This window comes from Peromyscus maniculatus, chromosome 12 (assembly GCF_049852395.1).
Source record: "Peromyscus maniculatus bairdii isolate BWxNUB_F1_BW_parent chromosome 12, HU_Pman_BW_mat_3.1, whole genome shotgun sequence".
In the NCBI taxonomy this organism is placed as follows: Eukaryota; Metazoa; Chordata; class Mammalia; order Rodentia; family Cricetidae; genus Peromyscus; species Peromyscus maniculatus.
The window spans coordinates 23,388,218-23,411,422 of NC_134863.1; the positions used below are offsets into that span (position 1 = coordinate 23,388,218).

Genomic DNA, 23,205 nt, shown 5'->3' on the forward strand with positions numbered 1-23,205 from the left:
TAGATCAAAACTAGAGACAGAATTCTACCTGGAGGTGGAGGGCATGACTGGAGAGATGCCTCAGCAGTTAAGAGCATGTATATACTGCTCCTGTGGAAGACTCGAGTTCAGTTCCCAGAACCCACCTCAGGTGGCTCACACCAACTCTAGCTCCAGGGAATATAACATCTCTGCCTTCACTGGTACCTGTACTCACATGTACATACACACATATACACACATGATTACAATTACAATTACCCTTTTTTTAAAAAAGTCTACCTGCCCAAGAACTGGCCCCTCCCCTTGCTCATCACTGCGAGGGGTGAACTAGCCAGGTCAATCCTGGAGAGCTCACCCTGGTGGTGAGGATGGGGGAGAGCTGGCGGGCTGACCAACCCTGCAACTACCCAGGCCCAGAACCAGGGTTATGAGTTGGCCCACCCCAACATCCACCCTATCTAAGATCTGTGGGAGCACGTGAGCGGACTGGTCCCGAAGACCCAAAGCTGCAGGATCTCCACCACACAAAACAACAACAGGATATCCAAGAGGAGGTCCAGTGAGGGCCCAGCATTGATGGTGTAACGGAAACCAGAGGCCTCAAACCAGACCAATGACTCTTTGCAGTGAACACTTGCAAGTAAAGATGTATGGACAAAAGGGTTTACTGTGTGACTCACTGTGACACACTACAGCTTCCATGGAGAGATTTTTTCCTTTTTTTTTTTCTTTTTTCATTTTTGCTCTTAAATTTTATTTTATTTGGGGGGAGAGGTTGCAAGGGCAGAGGGCGGATATGAAGGTACAGGAAATGAATGGGATTGAGATGCATGATGTGAAAGACACAAAGAATAAATAAAAAAGAAAACTTTTTTTTTTTAAACTTAAAAAAAAGCCAGGTGGTGGTGCAAAATCCCAGCACTGAGGAGGCAGAGCCAGGTGGGTCTCTGTGAGTTTGAGGCCAGCCTGGTCTACAGAGCGAGATCCAGGACAGGCACCAAAATGACACAGAGAAACTTTGTCTCGGAAAAACAAAAAAAAAAAACACCTTAAAAAAAAATTCACCTGTCCTAACCAAACTTCTCACCCCTTTGAAAGAAGCCTTCAGACACTAGTGATAGACCAAACTAGCAGGAGAGCCACAACAACCTTCTGAAGCCACGGACAGCAGCTGGGTAGGGCTCTGTCCTGAGTTCTCATCTGCATTCCTGCTAAGATGGGTCCTAAGAACATCGGTTACATGGTATGACCTCATAGACCCCAAATATCTCCCCAATGGACTGAAATCCCTTTTGAAGTTTCCATCATTTGAGTAAATCATTTATGCTGAGAACCTGCTTCTAGAAGTCTTCTGCTAAAATGTGCATGATTGCCTAAAAATAGCATGATGCTTTTTGGCTTTTGGTCTTTCTAACATCTTTTTTCTTTCCCATGTTTGGAGACTCTGTCTGATACGAGCATCTGCCGACGCACAGCGCCTCCGTTTTTTAAAACGTCTCACCTAGAGGCCCATCCTGTGGTGGGCCAGGCAGGGTCACAGGACCTATGGTCAGCTTACCATGCACTGGCTCCAGGCTGTGCATCAGCTGGTGGCATAGGAGAATGTACAAAGCAGTAGCTGGTGTCAGCGACAATGACTCTGTAGCCCTAGGGGCTGTGAACTTCGGATCCAGGGCTGATTACAGTCACATTCTCAATATCATTGTTTCCAGCACGGTTTAGATCGTGGTCCTAATGGTGAAATGTCACCCTCTGTTTCCACCCAATATCCAAGGCAGATCCTCAGCCTCCCCACAGTGTTCAGAACTTCCTAAGATCCTTTTGCTTAAATTCCCATGATGCTTTAATCAGGTAGAATCAACCTTTTTTGTGAGATACTCAAAGCACCCAACTGATACAAGACTGGCATACTAACTCAAGACCAGCCACAGATAAGTTCCTTTGTCAATTTTTTATTTTCCCCAAAACAAGGTTTTTCTGTGTAGCCTTGGCTGTCTTGGAACTCACTCTGTAGACCAGTGTGGCTTTGTACTCAGAGATCCACCTGCCTCTGCCTCCAGAGCGCAGGGACTAAAGGCGTGCGCCACCACCGCCACCTGGCTGAGTTACTTTGTCTAATTAGCTGGTCATGGCTCTGGAAAATAGTAGGACCCCAGGGAATGGGTCTTATTAACGGGGAGATTGTGAGAGCCCGGTTTTCTGAGCAGCGGCTGAGAGGGCTCGCCTGGCTGTTCAGGGCAGAGACTTCAAGGCAGCGTCAGGAACCCAGGAAGTACTTGGCAAGGGTTAGGCAGGATGTTAGGCAAGGGTTAGGCAGGCTACTGATAGGAAAGGTGGGTGATGATAAGGGCAAAATCTAACGGAATCTGGAGGTCGCGCCACTGAGGCCACGGAATATGACTTACTGGGCCGGCTGCACAGAACATTCAAGGGAAACTTCCGCCTTGCCAAATTAAGACCATTTTCTCTTTGATTTGTCTTGACAAGCTCTGCCCGACATTAGTTACACGGTAACAGAACTCGGTTTCTGTCCCCTCAGCTGCCCTCTCCACTTAGTATAATTCTTTTATGACTTAGAGAGTGGAGATGAGAAGCAACAACTGTGTGAACTCACTCTTACCAAAAGAATAGGGACTGTGACTTCACGTTGTCCCCCAGGGAGTGGCACAGGAATGGTCTGCTTTTCTTGGAAGAGTGCTTAGTCTGCTTTTCTTGGAAGAATGCAGGGAGAAAGGACTTCAGGAAGCCGGCGCTGGACGGTACTATTGTGACCGGTGTGGGGTGGGAGGGTCCACAGGTAGCAGGCTCCGCCTTCCTTCCTGTCTTGCATCCCTCTGCTTTGGCTCAGAGTAAGCAGTTTTGGATCCCAAACGGGGAAATCAGGCTGAGCTACCATTCTCTTAGCTGGTCCATGGAAGCATCATATCTGCCCACTAGAGACTCCAGATGTGAACCCAGAGCACTTGGAAAGGGCCCTGCCGCTGGCCCTTTCTCAATGCAGTGGCTCTCGGCCATCAGCAGAGCAGGGAGTTCACATCTGGTGCCACACCCTCCAGCAGTACCCTGGGATAAATCTTTAGGATGCTGGCTCTCATCCTCCCGGGACATGCAGTGGAAGATGTATTTATTGTCAAGTAGCATCAGACTGTCACCCTTTGCCTCCATGGCTGTCACCAAAGAAAGGTCATTGAAAAATAATCCAAAGGAACACGTCACAGGACATTACACACAATGCATTTGATTTAAAAAATATATATTTATGAGCTGCGCCCTTTATTCTAACAGAATGTCACTTAATAAATATTTCACCAGGATGATGAGGATAAATCACAAGGGTGGGAGAAGAACTTAATGGGACTGAAGATGGAAATTTTTTAAATTTTAATTTAACCTTCCATGCGTCACACCCGGCCGCTGCAGATGTGACGACCCGTCACAGAAAAGCATCCTTACGTGCACAGATCAAATTTCCGGCCTGGGCACGTAGGTCAGTATATGGACGACCAGTGGCACCGGCTCTTGATGACCTGAAGCAAAGGCTTCTTAAAAGTGAGGAAGATGATGGTGCAGGCCACCAGCAGGGTGAGGCAGCTGGGCAGAATGAGGACGAGGTAGAACAGGCCAGTGTCCACCTGCCCCCACTTACAGTCCCGGGGCACGCCTTCGGGCAGCTCAACCACACGGATGATCCTGGAAGAAAGGTTGCAAGTGACCATGGCCAAGTCCGCCACGGTCTTGAAGTGCTGCAGGGCCCCCCATCCCTCTACCCCGCAGCAATCGTAAGGGTTCTGGCTGAGGTAGATGGCCTGCAGACTCCTCAGTGGCCGCTCAGACACAGCCCTCTGAGGAAGGGCGGTGAGGAAGTTTCTGCGGAGGTCAAGAGTCCGAAGGGCCAGGCTGCCGCTGAACCTTGGGAAGCTGGTCAAGGAATTTCCTGAAAGATCCAGCTCCCTCAGATTCCCAAACCTAGAGAAGTCCATCTCTGCCGTGCCGGAACTGAGGCCCACATTCCTGAGCGCCAGGACCTGCAACGTGGGGGCAACAGCCCAGAGAGAGCTGATGCTTCCATTCAGAACCCCCCAGTTGCTAGACAGGTCTAAATGAGTGAGGGAGGTACCCTGGAATGGGCAGTCTCGTAATGCCTTCAGGCCACAGCCCTGCAGGGACAGGCTCCTCAAGGAGGCCATGTTTCTGAAATCCACACAACTGGAGGGCCCCGCCCAGTCTAAGGGCACCACCTGGGGACAGAGTGAGATCTGATTGTGGCTCATGTCAATTGTAGTGATGTGGCTGGCGTTGTCGAAAAGGCCTGTGGGGACTCCCAGGAGCTGGTTGGAGCTCAGGTTGAACACCTGGAGGTTCCTGAGGCAGTCGGTGAGCCCCGGAGCGAGGCGCAGCTCGGCCAGCTGGTTGTGGCTCAGATCTAGCTCAGTGAGTGCCCCGGGGGGCTCATGCTCCCGAATGTGGAGCATCTTCAGGCAATTTTGGTTGAGGTTCAGGTGGGAAAGGGATGGGGTTTTCTTTAGGAAGCCGTCCGGCAGGTGCCAGAACTGGTTTTGGCTCATGTCCAGGAAGCGAAGGGCCGACAGGTCGCTGGAGGCAAACTCTTCCCAGAGGTTGACCGTGGTGATGTTGGTCACGTTGCCATCCACAAGAAGGAACTGGGCTACCATCTCCTGCGGTGAGGAGGTGTTATAGAGGTCCCTGTAGAAACCCATGTTGTTGTCCCGTAGCAGGAGGGTGTGCAGCTTGCCGCACTGGGGCAGGAGAGGGAAAAAGAGCAGCTGGTTGTGGGACAGGTCCAGGACCTCCAGTTCAAAGGCCGCCTCCTCCCTGGCTGCCAGGAACCACTCCAGGATGTTGTAACTGACGTTGAGGAACCGCAACTGCGGGAGCCTGAAGTCCACAATGCACGGGAGGTTGTTGTAGGCAAGGTTGAGACGCCTCAGCTCAGTCAGGCCGTCGAAAGCACCACCCTCAATCTCGAAGATATAGTTTCTCTGCAAATCCAGCTCCCTGAGGTGCTCCAGGCCCTCAAAGACAGACTCATCGAGCCTCATGAGGGCGTTCCTTGCCAAAGACACAGCCTCCAGCGAGGACAGGTTCTGGAGCATGATGGCTGCCATGTCTTCCGTCAGGGAGTTTCCGGACAAGTCCAGGCTCCGGAGTCCTAACAGGGTGTGGAGGGCTGCCGCCGTCTCCTTGTAGTTCTCGGAGAGGCGGTTGTCTGCCAGGCCCAGGCTGCGTAAGCGGCCCTGCCCTTGGAAGGCGTAGTGGCCAATACAGTCCAGGTGACAGCTGTGCATGCTGAGGTTCTCCAGGTGTGGGTAGGCCCGGAGGGAATGATTCCACAGGACCTTGAGAGGGTTGGCATCCAGAATGAGCATCCAGGGATGTGATGGGAGGCTTCTGGGTACCGAGGCAAGGTTCTGTCCCCGGCAGTCAGCGACTCCATCCACCTAGGTCCAAAAACACAGGAATTCAGGCACAGAAACGTAGTTTGCAAAAGCAATCAGCTAGCCAGAAGATGTTAGTTAAGTGTCCAGGGGGAAAAAATTGTTAGGAAGAGCAATGCCATCACTTCCTATAGGCTGGTCGGTGAGTCAAGGCGCGTCTCACTTACAAGTGAGTACCGAATAGCTCAGTCTCTGAGGACAAAGAGAAAAGGCCCCAGGAAGGGACGGCACCCGGGTTTGGAGTCAGCCCTCAAGGCTGGACTTCCACTCTGAGGTATGCTGATTTGACCCCGAGCAAGGAACTAACCTCTCACAGTCTCAAATTCTTCATCTGGTTATTAAAATAAAACATAATAACTAAAAAATTGATGCTATATGGAAATATAAAAAATGGAAAGTAACCGGGCGTGGTGGCAGCACCCAGTACCCAGGAGGCAGAGGCAGGTGGGTCTTCGTGAGTTTGAGGCCAGCCTGGTCTACAGAGCGAGTTCCAGGCCAGACAGGGCTATTTAGAGAGACCCTGCATCAAAAGCAGAAAAAAAGAAACTCAGATAATCTCAGCTTCTCCCTCAGATGAAAGTTGCTAACCATTATGAATCCATTACTTGTAATTGGGCTCATAAGGTGTTTTTTTTTTTTTGAGTGTGATTGCTGATTATCACATTTATTATGGCTAATAAGTGTTGGCGTACCAGCTGTAATTACCAGTGTGCGCTAATTAATTAAGATGCTCATTGTTGAACACTTGAGGTGGGTTATTTATTTATTTATTTTTAATTTCAGCATAGACATTAGAATGAACTTGCCAGGCTTCTTCCTACCTCCGCTCCCCCTCCCAAAGCCTACTGCATTTAATGATGGGATTGCATTCATGTGTGGAGAACTGACATTTTTACAAACGGAATCTCGGCACTGAGGCCGATGTTAGCTCTGTATTTTCCTGTGGCCTCTCTGGAGACCACCGCACTTAGTGGCTTTCCTCAGCCTGTGATGGACCCTGTTCCTCCACAGCTGCTGTAGGCAAAGGGGGTTCCGACCTTCGTAATTCCCCCCAAAGTGTTGCCAAGGGCCGTGTGGTCACCGGAGCACACAGGAAACTTTACATGCCCATTCTACGCCAAGGTGGAATGGCTAATGTCATGAAGAGCAGTGCCTGAGCTTCCAGACCCCTCAAGTCCTAAGAGCCAAAGGAAATCCATTCTTTGACTTCCTTGGTGGTCAAGTCTCTACCACTTCCCACCAGGCAGAGTCCAGACTGAGCCCTGAAAAGTGGCTGAAGCTCTCACACTGTATTCCCTTCTCCTCCCATGCCTGGTGGCCCCCAAATAGCTACTGTGATGTTAAATCACTTGTTGCCTCTGTAAGGGCATGGTGGCAGTCACATGTAGCTGGGCTGACACTGATAATAGCATATTCATAACTGGCAAAAACATATGGCACTCACTGTATATCAAGCATCATCATAGTGAGTGCTTGTTATAAATCAATCACCAAAACAGCCCAGTCTCATGATATCATTGATAGAAATTATTATTGTTGTTATCATCATTATTATTATCAATAGGTCTCATGTAGCCTAGACTGGTCTTGAACTTGAAATGTCACTGAGACTGGCCTTGAACTCTTGACCCTCCTGCCTCTACCTCCTGAGTACTGGTTGACAGGTGTGTGCCATCATGATCAGCAGATATTATTAGTATTGCTTCTGTTTTATAGATGAAGAAACTGGCAGAGAGTGGCTTCAGGATCACCAGGTAAGCAGTGGTTTTTTAAGATTAATCAACTTTAAGAACACTTTCTTTCCCTGGCACCAAATACACTGAAAAAAAAAAATCTTGAATGTAAGTATTAACCCTGGCTTCCAATTTGTCTTTCCTGTTCTTGGGGTTGAGGGATGCTTATTAGGCATGTATTTCTCAAGCAGATGTTTGATATCTGTTAAGATGTTTGATTCAGGTATAGGCAAATTTCTGGAATTGAGCTCAACGATGACCTAAATCTATCTTCACATGCAGGTAGGAAGTCTTCAAAAGACGATCATGAAGGCTCAGGACACCCCGCCCATGGACCTTCAGCAGCTCAAGCTTGGTCATGAGCATCACTCTGCAGTACGGTTTGGGTAGCTCGCTCTCTGCAGGGCCGCTGAAGCATCTGTGTTGGCTCACACATGAACTCGCAGACAGGAAGGACTTCTCCAGGGTTGGTGTGTCTCCCTCAGTGACTCTGGTAGCATTAGTGGAGCCCATTAGCCAGGTATTCCTGCTGTTGGTGGCTGATGTAGGCCTTTTCCTGGGGCCTCTTGTGGTCAGTACACATGAAAAGGTGGGGCAGGGACTTCCTGGCCCTTCCCAAGGCCGTCTTGAAAATCTGCTGAAGTGCAGTAAGCACACTGCGCTAGGCAGGTGCACACTGAGTCAGATTCACTCACTTGATGTTCTCTTTGACTGACAAACCATGAGCTTTCCAAGCAGACCAAGCAAGCCCCGTGCAGACAAAAGGGGCAAAAGAGAGATCGCAATCCAAGGAGAAACTCACCACCTTGCAGCCTCCTTGGGAAGCTGCAGCGGCCGCCCCTCCTCCATGCCTCCATTCCACAACCAAGAAGGGAAAACCCAGGCAGAGCCAAAAGGGCAGGAACTCCATCTCAAGCGCGGCACTGCGGACAGAGACCAGGACAAATTGAGAAAGACAGGTTAGCCGAGAGGGCTGGCTGCCCAGCCCGGGCAGAAGGACCCACAGCTGCAAGGAGGTAGAAAACCACAGATTATTCAAGTCTCTCTGCTCAGCCAGCGCCTTCGACCTTCCGCTGACCCCATGGGCAAGAACTCATTTTCATTTTCCCTCTGCCATTCAATGGGCAGGTGGCTGACCTCTGAAACCCCAAAGGGGCAGGACAGGAGATGCAAAGGACTTGGTTGAGTCCCAGGCCTGAGGTCACTGACAGTTTCCTGTGCTTTGCCATTCTGCAGTTTTCCTCTATGAAGCTCATTTCTGCCTGATGCATACATGAGCTCGAGGTACATGCCATGAATGAATGAATGAATGAATGAACGGGCAAAGTTCTATCCTTATACACTAGGATACAAACACTGACTGTAGCCTCTGGACTTAGACATATTAATTATCTTGTTGAAAGAAGGCTTTCAGGCCAGGCGAGGTGGCGCACGCCATCAATCCCAGCACCTGGGAGACAGAGGCAGAGAGATCCCTGAGTTCAAGTCCAGCCTGGTCTACAAAGTGAGTTCCAGGACAGCCAGGGCTACACAGAGAAACTGTGCCTCAGAAAACAACAACAACAACAACAATTTAAAAAAGAAAAAAAAAAAAAAAAAGAAAGAAGGCTTTCAGAAATATGTCCATCACATTGGTTAGCTCATTTAAATATGGCCCTTCAAATAAGGATGTTCAGATTTTCACCTGGACAAGGAAAAAAAAAAACCTTGAGAAAATGCAAAAGCAATCTTTGGCTAGATTAAAAAGTTCTGAAGTGCAGTTATAGCCCTCTTATCTGGCTAGTGCAGAAAGACCAGCAGTCAGGGGAGGCTTGAAGTGATACAGCCATCAACAGAAGTCTCCGATGAGGAGGCGACGGCATCACCTGCACAAATGTCAGGGGACCAAAGGTCCGGGATAACACTGGCCTCTCCAGGGTTCCAAATGGACTGGACTGAGAGCAACCCAGTTCCCCCTTCTGAGCTCCAGGGTGAGTAACTAGGGAGTCGTCCCCCCCCCCACACCCACACCCCGTAGATGTAATTTTATGGACAATCCTCCAAGTGTGAGATCTGACAGCCCAGGGGCATCCCTGTCCTCCTCCGCCCCCACGGGAAGCAAGCACCTGGTCCAGCGTTCCATCTGCTCCTTCCTTGCCTGGATACCCGCAAGAAGGACCACAGGGCAGCTCTTCAGCCTCCCCCTGTGCCAGCAGCACCATGCTGCCACGAACCTCCTCATTTTCCATGCCACCCTCAGACCTCTGCCGACAGTGCAGACCCCCTTTGGCTCCCCCCTCTTCGGCTTCCTTCTAGTGTGCTTACCCATCCCGAAGGGTCACTTAACATCCTGGTCAGATCTGAATGTTCACTGGTGAAAACAGACAATCAGAAAAACCAAGTGAAACCACACATATCAACCCCAGCTTTCACTGGAGGCCAGGCCGGTCCTCTGCGCCCCAGAAACAACCTGGGTGGGATCAGGCCTTGACAGCCTCTGGGAATCCTTTCCAAGGCCCTCTTTTCTTCCCTGAACCTGTGCAGGAATTATTACCCCACGGCCGGCACAGGGCACAGATGGCACACGCAGAGCCATCTGGACTCCTGTCCTCAGCATCCTCCAGCACTCTCCCACACACACACAAGCACCCCTGAAACTTTGGGATTCCCGCCCATCCTGGGGTAAGGTTGCCAGATTAGTAAATGCCAAGGACACTAAGAAACTGTTCACTCACGCTCTCCTCTCACCGAGTGCCCTCCCGCTCACGGAGGAGATGGGGAAATGGGAATTGTCTACACCGTAAGTCTTTTTTTTTTTCCTCCACTTCCTGTCATGCGTGGGCTGCTCCACGCAGCTGTACACCGAACACTGACAAATAAATTTCGATGTGTGAAGAACAAGGGTACAGCTTCCTAGGGGCTCACAGCACTTCAGACTGGCATGCTAGGTAAGCCTGGGTCACTACATCCAGTGTAATTTTAATTTGTGAGACAGCAAAATGTTTGCAAAATTTAAAGGTATTCTCTCCTCCTAAACTCAGCCAACAAGCTCAGAGGAAAAAAAAAAAAACCTTGCCATGCCCACAAGGGTGACATCTGGCATTAAGTCACAGAATGTCATGGAAAGATTATAGAGTTTGGAACCTGGACAGGCCAGAGTGTAAATGCTGCCTCCGCTCTCCCTAATTCGTATAGCATCTCCAAGACTTGGGTAATCCTGCCATAAAACGGGAGCAATAATAACCCCTCGTAGACTTTTATGAGAGCCGCTCAGGCTGCTGTATGTGAAGGTGCTTCGTTAACTGTGAGAGCCGCTAACAACCTAATTATTATTTATGAATTGCAAATAGCACTGAGCAGCTCCAGTGGTGGTTGTTCTTAAGTATCATCTCCAGGATAGTACAGAAAAAAAAAAAAAAAACAAAAAAACAGTTAATACTACGGCTAGAGGGATGATGGCGTTGCCATGCCAATTAAATAATCTGTTCAAAAAGGCTGGATTAAAAAGTCTACACTAAGAATCAAGAATAGGGCTGGAGGGATAGCTCAGCCATTAAAGGCTAGGCTCACAACCAAAAATATAAGAATCAAGAATAAGACAAGGTGCTGGAGACATGGCTCAGCAGTGAATCCTGTTTACTGCTTTGGCAGAGGACCTGAATGTAGCTCATAACCTCTTACAACCCCAGCTCCAGGAGATTCAACACCTCTGGCCTCAAAGGGCACCCCACACACACACACACGTGTGTATGTGGTCATACCCACACATACATATAACTAAAAATAAATCTGTTTTATTTTCCCTTTTTTTGGTGGGGGGGAGTTTTAAAGAAAAGAATAGGGTGATCCAGGGGTGATGACTGGGAAAAAGCTATCCATCCTCGAGTGATGACCTCATCTCGCTTTGCTCTGCTCACTATGACAGACTCTGAAGGCTCCACAAGCCCCAACAGCAGCTGGCCCACGGCATGTTGGGAGCACAATTGGCATGTTAGAAGACAGGAGAACGGAGAATCCAAAGTATCTCTCCCTTCCCCTCTCCCCTTGAGATTTTCCTGGTGACCCCAGACTCTGGGACCACCATCCCTTTTTCCTCCCCCCTGCCTAGGGCACCGATTCCTGCATGGTAAGAGGCTAGTATCTGTTTGCCTCTTAGCCTCTTCCATCATTTTCTGTCTCCGGCATGACATTTCCCATTTGAAACAGTCCAGGCGGCCCCTGTTTCCTTTCTGAACTACCGATGTAAATGAACATGGCCTTGAAGCTGTGATCCACGAAAACACAGAATGAGGGGTGATGGTTCCTGCTGAGGCAGAAGGATCATAACTCTGAGGCCAGTCTGGTCAACTTTTTGAGACTCTCAAAATGAAAACTAAAAACGGCTAGTGTTCTTGGGCCAGGATGTAGAGCACACCAGAGAAGCTCGTGAGGTCCTGGGTACAAGCCCCGGTCCTCTAAGAAAATAGAGGCCTGAAACCATTGATAAAAAGTAACAAAGTAACCTTCAGGTTGGAAACACTCTTCTAGACTAAGTATCTAAGGAGACCGCTCCTCAGAGACACTGCACCACAGGGTCCAAGATAAGCTGTTTTATCTCTGGAAAGATCCCAGGAGCCTTCTGCTGGGATGGCGTTCTTCACCTCTCCGCCCCTCCAGCTGTGACTACCATGCCAGCGGCTGCCAGACAACGGACTGCAAGGTCTTTGCTGAAGGAGCTCTTAGCAAGTGTCATACATGCATTACCACATAATTAACTTTCTCCTCAAATGATCAGAGAAGCTAAAGGAGCCTTAAAGAAAGAGGCTTTGTGGAGAAGGAAGCAGGCAGCTGGCAGAGGTATTTTGTATTAGAGACAAGTGTTTATGGATTGGGGGCAAGGGGATCATCAGAAGCAGGTGTGCAGGGTCAGCGTGTGAAGGTGGCCCCCCGTGAATACACAGAGCGACTACGTGCCAGAGAAGGACTCTGAGGGAAAGGAAGTCTGCCTCTGTGTGAAGGTAAAGACTCCCCACCCCACCCCCCCACCCCCCACCCCCGGGATCTTGGAAGAAAGGGGAGTCAGCTGGTCACAGACCACAGAATAAAGGACATTAGCATCTCTAATGTGACTACATCAAATGGCCCGGGTGCTGGGAAGCACCTTGGAAAGCTCCAGGCAAGCAGGTTGGCTTGCTTTGATTCTTAGCACAAGACTCCTGGGACTCTAACCTTCAGCAAAGTTCAAACCTAGCAACTCCCAATGTGAGCCCTGAGCTCTGAGCTCCAGACGTGGTACATCAGAAGCGCAACACTCTGTTCTCACAGCCCCCGGGAGAGAGTGCATGTCATGACAGAAAACCCATGGATCCGGCTGTACTGACCTACAGAGCAACTGACTTGGATCCTTCAAGGGTCAAAGTCTTGCCTGGTGTAGTGATTCACATCTACAACCCCCAAAAGCAGAGATGGGAGGGCACAGACTGAGCTCCCCCTCAAAAAACAAACAAAGATAGTATTATCGACCACCAATTTTACACACACACACACACACACACACACACACACACACACACACACACACACAAATCCTATATCCAATGGCTTAGTCAGGGTAAAAGCAAAGTGCTACCTCAACTGGTCAACCGATTGGTCAATTTAACAGTGTGCTTTTTAAAAGTTATTATGCTTTCATTAAACTGTTCTATAACTTGAAAATTTTCAAAGTTAAAAAAAAATAATAAAGAAGGGCTGAGAGATGGCTCAGAGGTTAAAAGCACCGACTGGGAGAGCAGTTGGTGCTCTTAACCTCTGAGCCATCTCTCCAGCCCATAAATAAATCTTTTAAAAAAATAAATAAAAAAAATAAAGAATATGAGCTAAAAACACACCTCCCCCCCCCCAAGACAACTTTACATAATGGATCAAAGGCCTTCAATGTATGCATTCTTTGTAATTCAATAATTCCTATCTGAAAAATTTCTTCTCCAGCAAAACGAGACTAGAGGTGTTGCAGGTGTTACTGGATTAGGAGCAGCCCAACAGCGCCTCATGAGCTGTCAATCAGCCTGTGCTCAAAGGATAACACCCTCAAAAGCGGGTGATTAACCTACCGGGGCCCATCATGTTGGTCTCTGGGACCAGTTGGTCCCAGTTGGTCTCTGGACAAATAGGTAAGGAGTTGAAGCATTTGAAATCACTGGACTACTGCCCCTTGAATATAGTACTGAGAGTCTGCATGAAGTAAAGGTTTGTCTCCCATGACCCCTCTAGCAAATAAATTTTAATTCCAATTTTGTAGTTGGTTACCTTTTTGAGAAAAAGTATCATTTCTGTTCTGGCTAGGTTTCTAACTAAGAAACTCAGCATTTCTGTGAGAAACCCCACAGCCAAAAGCAGCTCAGGGAGGAAAGGGTTTATTTCAGTTTACAGCTGAAGGAAGTCATGGCAGGAACTTAGTCAGGAACCTGGAGGCAGGAACTCAAACAGAAGCCGTGGAGGAGGCTGCTTACTGGCTTGTTCCACATGGATTGCTCAACTTGTTTTCTTATGGCATCCAGGACCAAATGCCCCTCACTATCCACAGAGAGCTGGGCCCTCCCACATCAATCATGAATCAAAAAAATGTCCCCCGGACTTGCCTACAGACAGTCTGATGAAAGCATTTTCAAGTGAGGTTCCTTCTGACCAAAAACTGACCGGCACAATTTCCCAAAGGACCACTCAGCACTGTTTTATAGCTGGAAATCCTAACAAATGGATATGTGGAGGCCCACAGAGGTTTCCTAGTGAGATCTGAGCTTGCTTTACAAGGCAGGGCTGCATAAGGGGATGGCTGGACCACGTGGTGGTGGCAAGGTGTATGGAAGGGTCTGCACTTGGACTGTGCATCACTGTGTTTTGATCTAGCAAGGGGGGGGGAGTCTTTTGTCCCACCCCTTGGCATTGTTATAAAAAGCCCTTTTGAAAAGACAGAAGGGGCCGGTGGATTTTGATCCAGGTCCTCCCTAAGCTATCCTGTGTTTCTGCCTGTCTCTTCTCTGCTATCTTTCTGTCTACAAATTCCTTATTCCTCTCTCCTCCTCATAGGAACCCTGTAGAAGGTGGGGACTGGCCTCCCACATGGATGGAGTGGCATGGGCAGCCGGCCTGGAGAGAGCTATGAACCAGCCCCCAAAACATTTGTCAAATACCGACGTCAGGATGTCTCCCGAGCACCAGGTCTGGCTAGCCTCTACCCTAGCCTCTATTTGAAAGGAGGCTTAAGGGCCACAGCAGCACTCACCTTCACTGAGCTCTTCCTAGAGTCAGCAACTGTTCCAAGCGCTTGCTACCTACTCAGACTCCGTTTCCCCAGGGCCACAGGTAAGTAAATCAACTGCCCGTGTGGTCAGGGCCAAGCCAGCCCATCCAAACCCACGGAGGTCAGCTTACTTTATCCAGTCCACGGCTACAGAATGCATCTAGCCACAGATCTTCAAAACTGCAAATGTGTTCCCACTGAGAGATAGCAACTGGCTCTTACTTGTCTCACTGTGGCTGGCAGTGGGTTCCCAGGATCCCCTCTGTATATGAGAAAATAATCTCTTCGGACACCCAACACGTATTGCATTAGTTTCTCAGTTCCTTTCACAGATCCCCCCACCAGTGATTTCTGCAAGAGTAAGGGCCAGCTACCATGCTTCTTCAAGAGGAACTAGGAAAGGACTGTGTAAAGGAGGGGCACTTGGACTAGGGTACGACCTAGACCCACAGCTGCCTCCTCTCCAGTAGTGGCCCCAGGTGACAGCAACACATCAAAAGGCTGGGTCAAGACAGAAGTCAAGAACCTGCGAGCGAAAGCTCTGCCTCCATAAGGAAACGCCAAGGGTTTCATGGAATCAGGGACCACCACAAGTACCTCCACAGCCTCCAGCAGTCCCCTCTCCTCCCACCCAGAGGGCAGACACATGCCTCGGTGAAGCCAGGTATCGTGTGAACCAATGGGAAGGGGAGGTCTTCTGTGCAAATGGGGTCAGTGTGGGAAAAGCTAGATGAAGGAACTATCCCATCCCCCAATCGAGGGAGATGCCTGGAGTCCTGGGCTTCCTGGAGGAGGTGACCAACTACCCTGAGTCTGTGGGTCACTGTGCATATCACAGAGATGAACCGCGGCTCATTTTATCCTGGAGTGGGAATGAAAACATCTCCTCTCCAACACGGTTTCTTTGAGAAGGCACGACGGAGCAACAGCTCGCAGGGACCCCTCACGGTTGGCCAGATTGGTAGAAATGCCACATCCCTGTGGGACCGGAGGCACACAGAGGTGTGGCCGAATGCCTGGTGAACGTGGAACCCCCGTTCAAACTCAAGCCTGTGAGTTCCGCATCAGCTTAACCCCAATACCACAAACCCCAACCACCCTGGGATGCATGCAGTCCTCGACTGAATCACACATTTCACAAGCTGTTTCCTCTGCAGGAAAGACCCTTTCTGTGGTCGTCTTTTACCAAATTCCTATTTCTCCTCCATGCACCTTCCTCCTGTTCACAACCTAAGAGTCTAGTTGAAGAGTAATCTGATAGGCCACATGCTATGATAGGATATTGCAGTTTCTCTCTTTTTTATTATTTATGTTTATGAGAAGCAATTTCAGTAGTTATTAATTATTAATAACAACTTTCTTCCAACATTTACATATGAAGAAAAAACTTTAGCATACAGCCAAACTGAAAAAAGCCTGTGGTCAGTGACCACTGTATACCCACCACCTACATTCCGCTCATAACACTTCACTATAATTAATTTTTTATCATGCTTTTTACTTATCCTTCACCTCATCTTATTTTTTTATTGTGCTTACAAATAGATTACAAGGAGCTGGAGAGATGGCTCAGCCATTAAGAGCATGTCTGCTCTTCTAGAGAACCAACATTTGGTTTCTCGCACCCACATCTGGAGGCTCACAATGACATCTGCAGCTCCGGAGGATTCAATGGCTCTGGCCTCCACAGGCACCCGGCATGAGCACACGCACACCTATACACCATTAAAAAGCAATAAAAATAGATCTTAAAACAAAACAAAAAAATCAGCACAAATAGATGGGTCCTAGAGAGATGGCTCACTGGTTAAGAGCACCTGTTGCTCTTGCAAAGGAGTTGGGCTCAGTTCCCAGCGCCCATATTGCAGCTCTCGACTGCCTGTAACTATAGTTCCACAGGATCTGATGCCCTCTTCTGACAATGGTGGGTTCCTGCATGCATGTGGCGCACATATACACACATGCATGCACACACAATACAGGTAAAATTAAATAACTATTTAGAAAAGACTTCCAGTGGCTGGGCATGGTGGTACATGCCTGTAATCCTAACATTTAGGAGGCTGAGGGAGGAAGATGGTGAATTTGAGGCCAGTCTGTGCAATTTCATGACCTGTCCTCAGAACAAAATGTACAAAGAGTGAGAGGCAGATCAGCGGAAGAGCACGGACCTCGAATGCACAAGGACCTGGGTTCAGTCATCAACACCAAATGAATAAACAAACACACACTATGGTCATCAATACTTCTCTCCCCAAATACTTCAGAGTGCATATAAAACAATTTAACTCTTTAAACATTGCTGTGAAGGAGCTGGAGAGATGGCTCAGTAAAGAGCACTGGCTACTCCTACAGAGGACCTGAGTTCAAGTCTCATCACCCACATGGTAGCTCACTATTGTTAACTCCAGTCCCAGGGGATCCAATAACATCTTCTGGCCTCTGCTTAGGCCCATTAGAAAAATAAACACAAAATTTTAAAAACCTCTATGACCAACACTGAGGGGGCTGAGGTATGATGATGGTCATGAGTTTGAGACCCACAGGAGCTACATAAATTCCAGGCCAGTCTGGACTACAGTGTGAGGTCCTGTCCCAAAATAAATTTAAAAAGAAAATTAAAATCCTCCTATTGGTGCCTGGTGGTGATGGCCCATGCCTTTAATCCCAGTACTGGGAAAATAGAGGCAGGCAAATCTCTAAGTTCAAGGCTAGCCTGATCTACAGAGCAAGTTTGAGGACAGCCAGAGCTACACAGAGAAACCCTCTCTCAAAATTAAGTCAAGAAGAAGAGGAGGAGGAGAGGAAGAATTTATTTTGAATTCATGGGGAAATGATAGGATTTTTTTTTTAAATTTCCTTTCTAAATTAGGCGTGCTGGTACATGACTGTAATCCCAATACTCAGAACACGGAGGCAGGAGGATGGAGAATTGAAGACCAGCCTGGGTTATATAGTGAGATTCTATCTTAAAAAAAAAAAATAATGGACTCCTAAAAAATTATTGCAAGCCAGGCGGTGGTGGCGCACACCTTTAATCCCAGCACTCAGGAGGCAGAGCCAGGCGGATCTCTATGAGTTCAAGGCCAGCCTGGGCTACAGAGCGAGATCCAGGACAAGCATCAAAACTACACAGAGAAACTCTGTCTTGAAAAAACAAAACAAACAAACAAAAATTTATTGTACAAAGCCAAGAGAATTGGGTTGTAACTTAATGTGTTCAGTTTGTAACATTAACGCCTGAACTTGCAAAGGCTCCTACAGACAGCCCCTGATTCACTATTTAACACCAGCAACAGTTCTATGCGCTAGGGGTGATTTCCTTCTTCTTTTTTTTTTTTTTTAATTGTGGTAACATATGCATATAATTTACCACTTTAGCTCTCTTGAACATAATTCGGTGGCATTAAGTACATTCACATTGTTAGGTAACCATCCCATGGTCCACCACCATAACCTTCCCATCAGCCCACCCTCTAACCCTTGTCATTTGAAGTCACTCTCTATGGTCCCTCTCTAGCACAGACGTGACCACGGATTTTCCTCTGGGGATTGCCTGTTCTAAAGAAAATTGTGTCGTAGTTTTTCTTTTGTCTCTTGCTTAGTCACATCACATATGCTTTCCTTTCAAGGTCCATCTATGGCATGGCATACGTCGGGATTCCCTTTAGAAAGTTCATTTAGTCACTCATCAGTGGATGGACATCTTTTGGCCATTGTGAATAATGATGCTGCCTTTGAACATCACCATATAGATATCTGCTCAAGACACTGCTTATGATTTTCATTCTTCAGAAATCCACAGTTTAGTTGGGCGGCAGTGGTGCACGCCTTTAGACCCAGCACTCAGGAGGCAGAGCCAGGTGGATCTCTGTGAGTTTGAGGTCAGCCTGGTCCTACAGAGCAGGATCCAGGACAGGCACCAAAACTACACGGAGAAACCCTGTCTGGAAAAAACCAAAAAGAAATCCACAGTTCAATAAGGCCAGCGTCAACTCATAGTGACTCAGGTCATGTAGAACTGAGTTCAGTCCAGGAAGAAGGTGCTGGAGGCAACTCCTGCTGGGAAGGTGTTTTGTTTGTCATTTAAGTGAAGCTGGGGTGCACAAGTAGATACCTATTTGTTGATGAGTAGCCAGGAGCCTCTAGCCCAGATAACTGGCCTCTCCCTTAGAACTCTCAACCACTGTAATTCAGCAGCCAAAGAGGTGACATATGACCCTTAGGATCCTATTTCTAACTACAGCATCTATTCTGATTGGTCAGAGACCAATGCCATGCTGTCTTTGATATTCTGATTAGCGCCCTTGTGGTGGAAGGGTGGCCTTCGGGGAGGGATGAGCTAAATGACCAGAGAGGCTTGAAGCCCTGGGGATTAGAAAGAAACAAGCCAAGATTATTAGCTAAAATAAAAGCTTCAATTTCTTTCTTTCTTTCTTTCTTTCTTTCTTTCTTTCTTTCTTTCTTTCTTTCTTTCTTTCTTTCTTTCTTTCTTTCTTTCTTTCTTTCTTTCTTTCTTCCTTTCTTCCTTCCTTCCTTCCTTCCTTCCTTCCTTCCTTCCTTCCTTCCTTCCTTCCTTCCTTCCTTTCTTTCTTTAAGATTTATTTATTTATGTATACCATGTTCTGCCTGCATGCCAGAAGAGGGCACCAGATCTCATTCTAGATGGTTGTGAGCCGCCATGTGATTGCTGGGAATTGAACTCAGGACCTCTGGAAGAGTAGCCAGTGCCCTTAACCTCTGAGTCATCTCTCCAGCCTCAGAAGCTTCAATTTAAGAACTAGAAGAAGGAGCCAATAACCAGAGCAAGAGAAAGGTCATTAGGGCAGTCCCATGTGGAAGTTTCGAGTGCCCTTCAACTTTTAAGGGACCATTGCTTGCCTAAAGTTGAAAAAGGTGGCCCCAGGCAGGGCAGGGAGAGAGCTATTCCCTGTTGACTCTGCAATCTGAGGGACAGTCTTGGCATCCAAGGGAGACAAGGGAAGCCATGAGAGACTGGGGCTACCTCAGATATCCAGGACTCACTGAGAAGAGGCAGTGTGCAAAGTCAGAGCCCCAAATGCAGTCTCCTGAGGAGAAATCCCCTCCCCGATGGTTATCTTTCTTAGAGGTAGGAGCAGGCAGTCGAGCTGGGCGCCAGCCCAAGTGCAGTGCCTGATTGTGGTAAATGTGGGGGCTGGGGCTGAAGGAGGGGAGTCCCCGGGGACCTCACAGAGCGTTGTGGCCACGCTGAGCCCATGGCTGCTCCCAGCCTTGCTCTTCATGCCCACCTCACTGGTGACCGTGAGGGTAAAGTTCCTACTTCCTCCTGTGTGCCCTCTGCTGGAGCTGGTCTCACACCAAAGACACATACTGCTCCCGGTGCCTGATTCTGCTGATCCTGGAAAGTTCTAGCTGCCCACGTTCATTTCTCCTGCTTCTGGTAACAATGGCTGGGTTGCTTTTGGGGGGAGCACACACACATACTCTCTCCCTCCCTTTCTCCCTCCCTCCGTTTTTTTCACATAGAATGGATTACTGGAACCATTTTTAGGCACACAATTCAGTAGCGTCCAGTACATTTCACTCTTTAGCTACCCCATGCTTTCCTAAGAAGTTCAGTTTTTTGTTTCTTTGGGGTTTTGTTTCTTTCTTTGGGTCTGATCCCAACCCCTCACTCTGGGGACTATGAAGAAGGCTGTCCCTGTTACAACCTTCTGTGTCCCTAACCAGAGTGACTGACTTATATTAGACACAGTATCAATCCAGGGACAGGTATACCACTAAGGGGAAAGACCTTTTCTCCTGCTTCGCATGGCCCGGTGGTAGGGATAAGCTTGGAAGCTGAAGGTAGCCTTTGTCTCTGTCTCCAGGACCTGCCCAGCAAGAGAGCAAAGCTGGATGAGGACAGACAGATTCTTGGTGGTATTTTGGAGACCTGGATCTAGTCATGCCTGAAGGAACTGCCTTTAGACTTTTTCAGTTATACGACATAACAAATCCTCTTTTTGTGATGAAGCCGCTTTCAGTTGGCCTTTGTTTCTGTAGTTTAAATAATCCTGTGTAGGGCTGGCGAGGTTATGTACCTCATTGGCAGAGTCTTATCTAGCATGTGCGAATACCGGGGTTTGATTCCCCCATGCCACCAAAATCATAAATAAATAAACAATGAAAACAATCCTATCTTCTAGATCCTTGAAATCAGGTTTACAGTTATACAGTTTATACATTATGATCTCAAAGTGTCATGGTCCTTTTTTTGTTTCCTCTTTGCCCCTCCAAGCTTTCAGAAGCCACTGGCTAGCCTATCAGGTTGCACACACAACCTTCACTCAGCAATCAGACTGAAAAGAGTGGGTTTGGAGGGAAGGGAGTAAATAATAAATCCTACCAAGGGCAGAGACATATACATGTGTTAACAAATTTGTCACTGAAATGACGTGTGAGCAGAAGTCAGTGACACTTGTGACTGTGTTACAATCAGGTCCCAGGAAAGATGAGGAATCCCTCTCTGGGTTGGTTGCAAACCCACTCTCTCCTGACCTATGTGGTTATCACACGGATGAAGCATACACTGAGCTATCAGCTCTCCACAGAAGAGTCTGGCCTCCACTCCACGGTGGGATGTGCACTACTACAGCCAGAAGGCAGCCTGTGGTCTGTACCGGGTCTTTTTTCCAGTCCAGAAGACCAGGGAGAGATGGACCAGTGCACATGTTCCTCACACAGCCCTCAGGACAAAGACACTGGGAGCCTGCTCTCTCCAGGATGCTCCTCTGGCATTAGGATGGTGGCTGAAGAACCAGGGGGTAGTGAATTCCAGGACAGCCAGATGGAGTGTGTGTGCGTGTCCACAGAGCTCCCTGGAGGGACCCATCAAATGAAGGCACCTTCTCTGTGAGGCTGTTTAGTTTTGTTTTTAACCTAAGGGCAGGTGTTGAGGTTATTTTCCTGGGGCCCATGAATTTATAACCCCATCTAGGAACTCTGAGGCTCACATAAACAGCCTACGGGGGTGTCCCCAGGCTAGAAAGGCCCCAAACACCTGCAGGGCTGGAAATAGTCTGTGCCTCACAGTCAGTAGCAAAAAGGGACCCTGGAAAGGCTGCCTTAGTCTGCTCCAATCCTAGTCACAGTGGGGCACGTGTTCACCTCCGTAGAGCAACGTGGAGCCAGCCACTGCTCTGAGGGTAATGCTTCTTCCTGCCCAGCTCCCGGGTGGTTGTGAGTACATGGGTGTGTGTCTGTGACTGGAGAGGCCAAGAGCACTGAACGGGAGTCAGAGGAGCCTGGCTCTAGCCTCCCTCTGACACTCCAATAGCTGTGGATCAGAGTAACATCCCAGTAGATTTTACCCGGGACAAAGACTCTAGGAGAAGAGCTTTTGCGGGTCTTTTGGATGAACACGCGCAGCTGACCCTGGGAAGATCCCGCTAAGTCCTTGTGACTGTAGATGAGTCTCGGTGCCTATGTCTATGTCAGGGGGAAAAAGAGCCGATGCAAACCCCCGCATGCTGAGCTGAGTGTTCACAGCATAAAGTTGAGTGTTCACGGACATAAAGAGACACTTGATGTCCGGTCACTCGGACCAGGCAAGGAGCATTGACCTCTGTACAGATGAGAAAGCACGGCTCACAACATTCACTGACCTGTTCACAGTCTCCCTGCAGAGGCAGGAATCAAACCACAGCGGGTTCTGAAGCCCACATCACACCCCCTCTCTCAGCTCGAAGAGTTCCTGAGGGAGGGACTTCCACCTACACCAGAGGTTGTAGCCCCCAAACCCAGCCCGAGGCGGGGAGTCTGGATACCGCAAACCCAACTTCACAAATGAGCCTGAGCGCGCTCGCTCGCGTGTGCGTGCGTGGGGGGTAGGGGAGCTGCCCGACCTCTCCCACCACCCAATTCTTTCCCAGCTCGCGCTCACCTCGAGAAGCCTGGCGGTGCCCGGCGGTGAGCCCACGCACGAAATACTCCCGGCTCCCGCAAGCCCAGGCGACTCGGCGGGGCGCATCGTCTCCGGGGGCCCCGGCCTCCTGGACAGCAGTTGCCGCTGCCGCGCGCTGCCTACTCGCTCTGGGGCATCAGATTATTTTAGCACTTGCGGAAGGAACCGACGACGGAAACTGAAGTCACATGGAGAGCTCGCCGCCGCTCAGCGACTCAGCACTCAGCGAGTGTCTTAGAAGGAACTGCCCCCGCGGGGGGCGCGGGGGGATGGGACAAGGACGCGGGCGGCACACGACCCCTGGAGGACCTGCAGGGCTGTCACCACGCAGGTGCAGCCTGCGAAGACGTTAGGATCGCTAAACTCCCTCCTGGGTGGGTGAGCACGGGAGCCTGGCTTGTGGTCGGTGATCCCAGGACGTCTTCTCCACGCTTCTGTCCGAGGATCAAGTTGGGGCAGAATTTGGTGAAGGGCAACACAAGTTTGTTTAATTGGGAAAACGGGACGAGTCCACCATTTAGAAGGGTTGTCCACCCATTAATCTTTGTTTTTATCTACTAAGCTGGTCTTTGTGAATCATTTTTTATGGGCACCGTGCTTTTTTTTTTTTTTTAATTAAGTAAATAAATGGAAAAGAAAGTTGGGCATGGTGGCACACACCTGTAATCCCAACCCTGGAGAGGTTGAGGCCAGAGGACCAGAGTGTAAGATTGTCCTGTCCTAAACAGCAAGTTTGGGGCTGCCCTGGGGCTCATGAGACCCTGCCGCAAACAAATAAGCAAGGGCAGAGGAAGACAAAGAGAGGAAAAGGTTTGATTTTAATGGAGCTTGCGCTGTAGACTGTCAGTG

General features: G+C 48.8%; 1 protein-coding gene across 5 annotated transcripts; it reads right to left on the bottom strand.

Moving 5' to 3' along the window:
• Positions 1-3,218: 3,218 nt before the first annotated feature.
• Nrros (negative regulator of reactive oxygen species) lies at positions 3,219-22,505 on the bottom strand. 5 transcript variants are annotated; one of them, XM_076548709.1, is made up of 5 exons: positions 22,336-22,492; positions 14,412-14,691; positions 9,476-9,521; positions 7,974-8,094; positions 3,219-5,441 (listed from the first exon to the last, which is right to left on the bottom strand). In XM_076548709.1, the coding sequence occupies exons 4-5, from the start codon at positions 8,079-8,081 to the stop codon at positions 3,471-3,473; spliced, it is 2,079 nt and encodes a 692-aa protein (XP_076404824.1). In that variant the 5' UTR covers positions 8,082-8,094; positions 9,476-9,521; positions 14,412-14,691; positions 22,336-22,492; the 3' UTR covers positions 3,219-3,470. The 5 variants fall into 5 exon arrangements, with proteins under 5 accessions (XP_076404824.1, XP_076404823.1, XP_006974565.2 ...); XM_076548708.1 differs by lacking the exon at positions 9,476-9,521; XM_006974503.4 differs by lacking the exons at positions 9,476-9,521; positions 14,412-14,691 and having other exon boundaries at positions 22,336-22,501.
• Between the last annotated feature and the right edge of the window lie 700 nt (positions 22,506-23,205).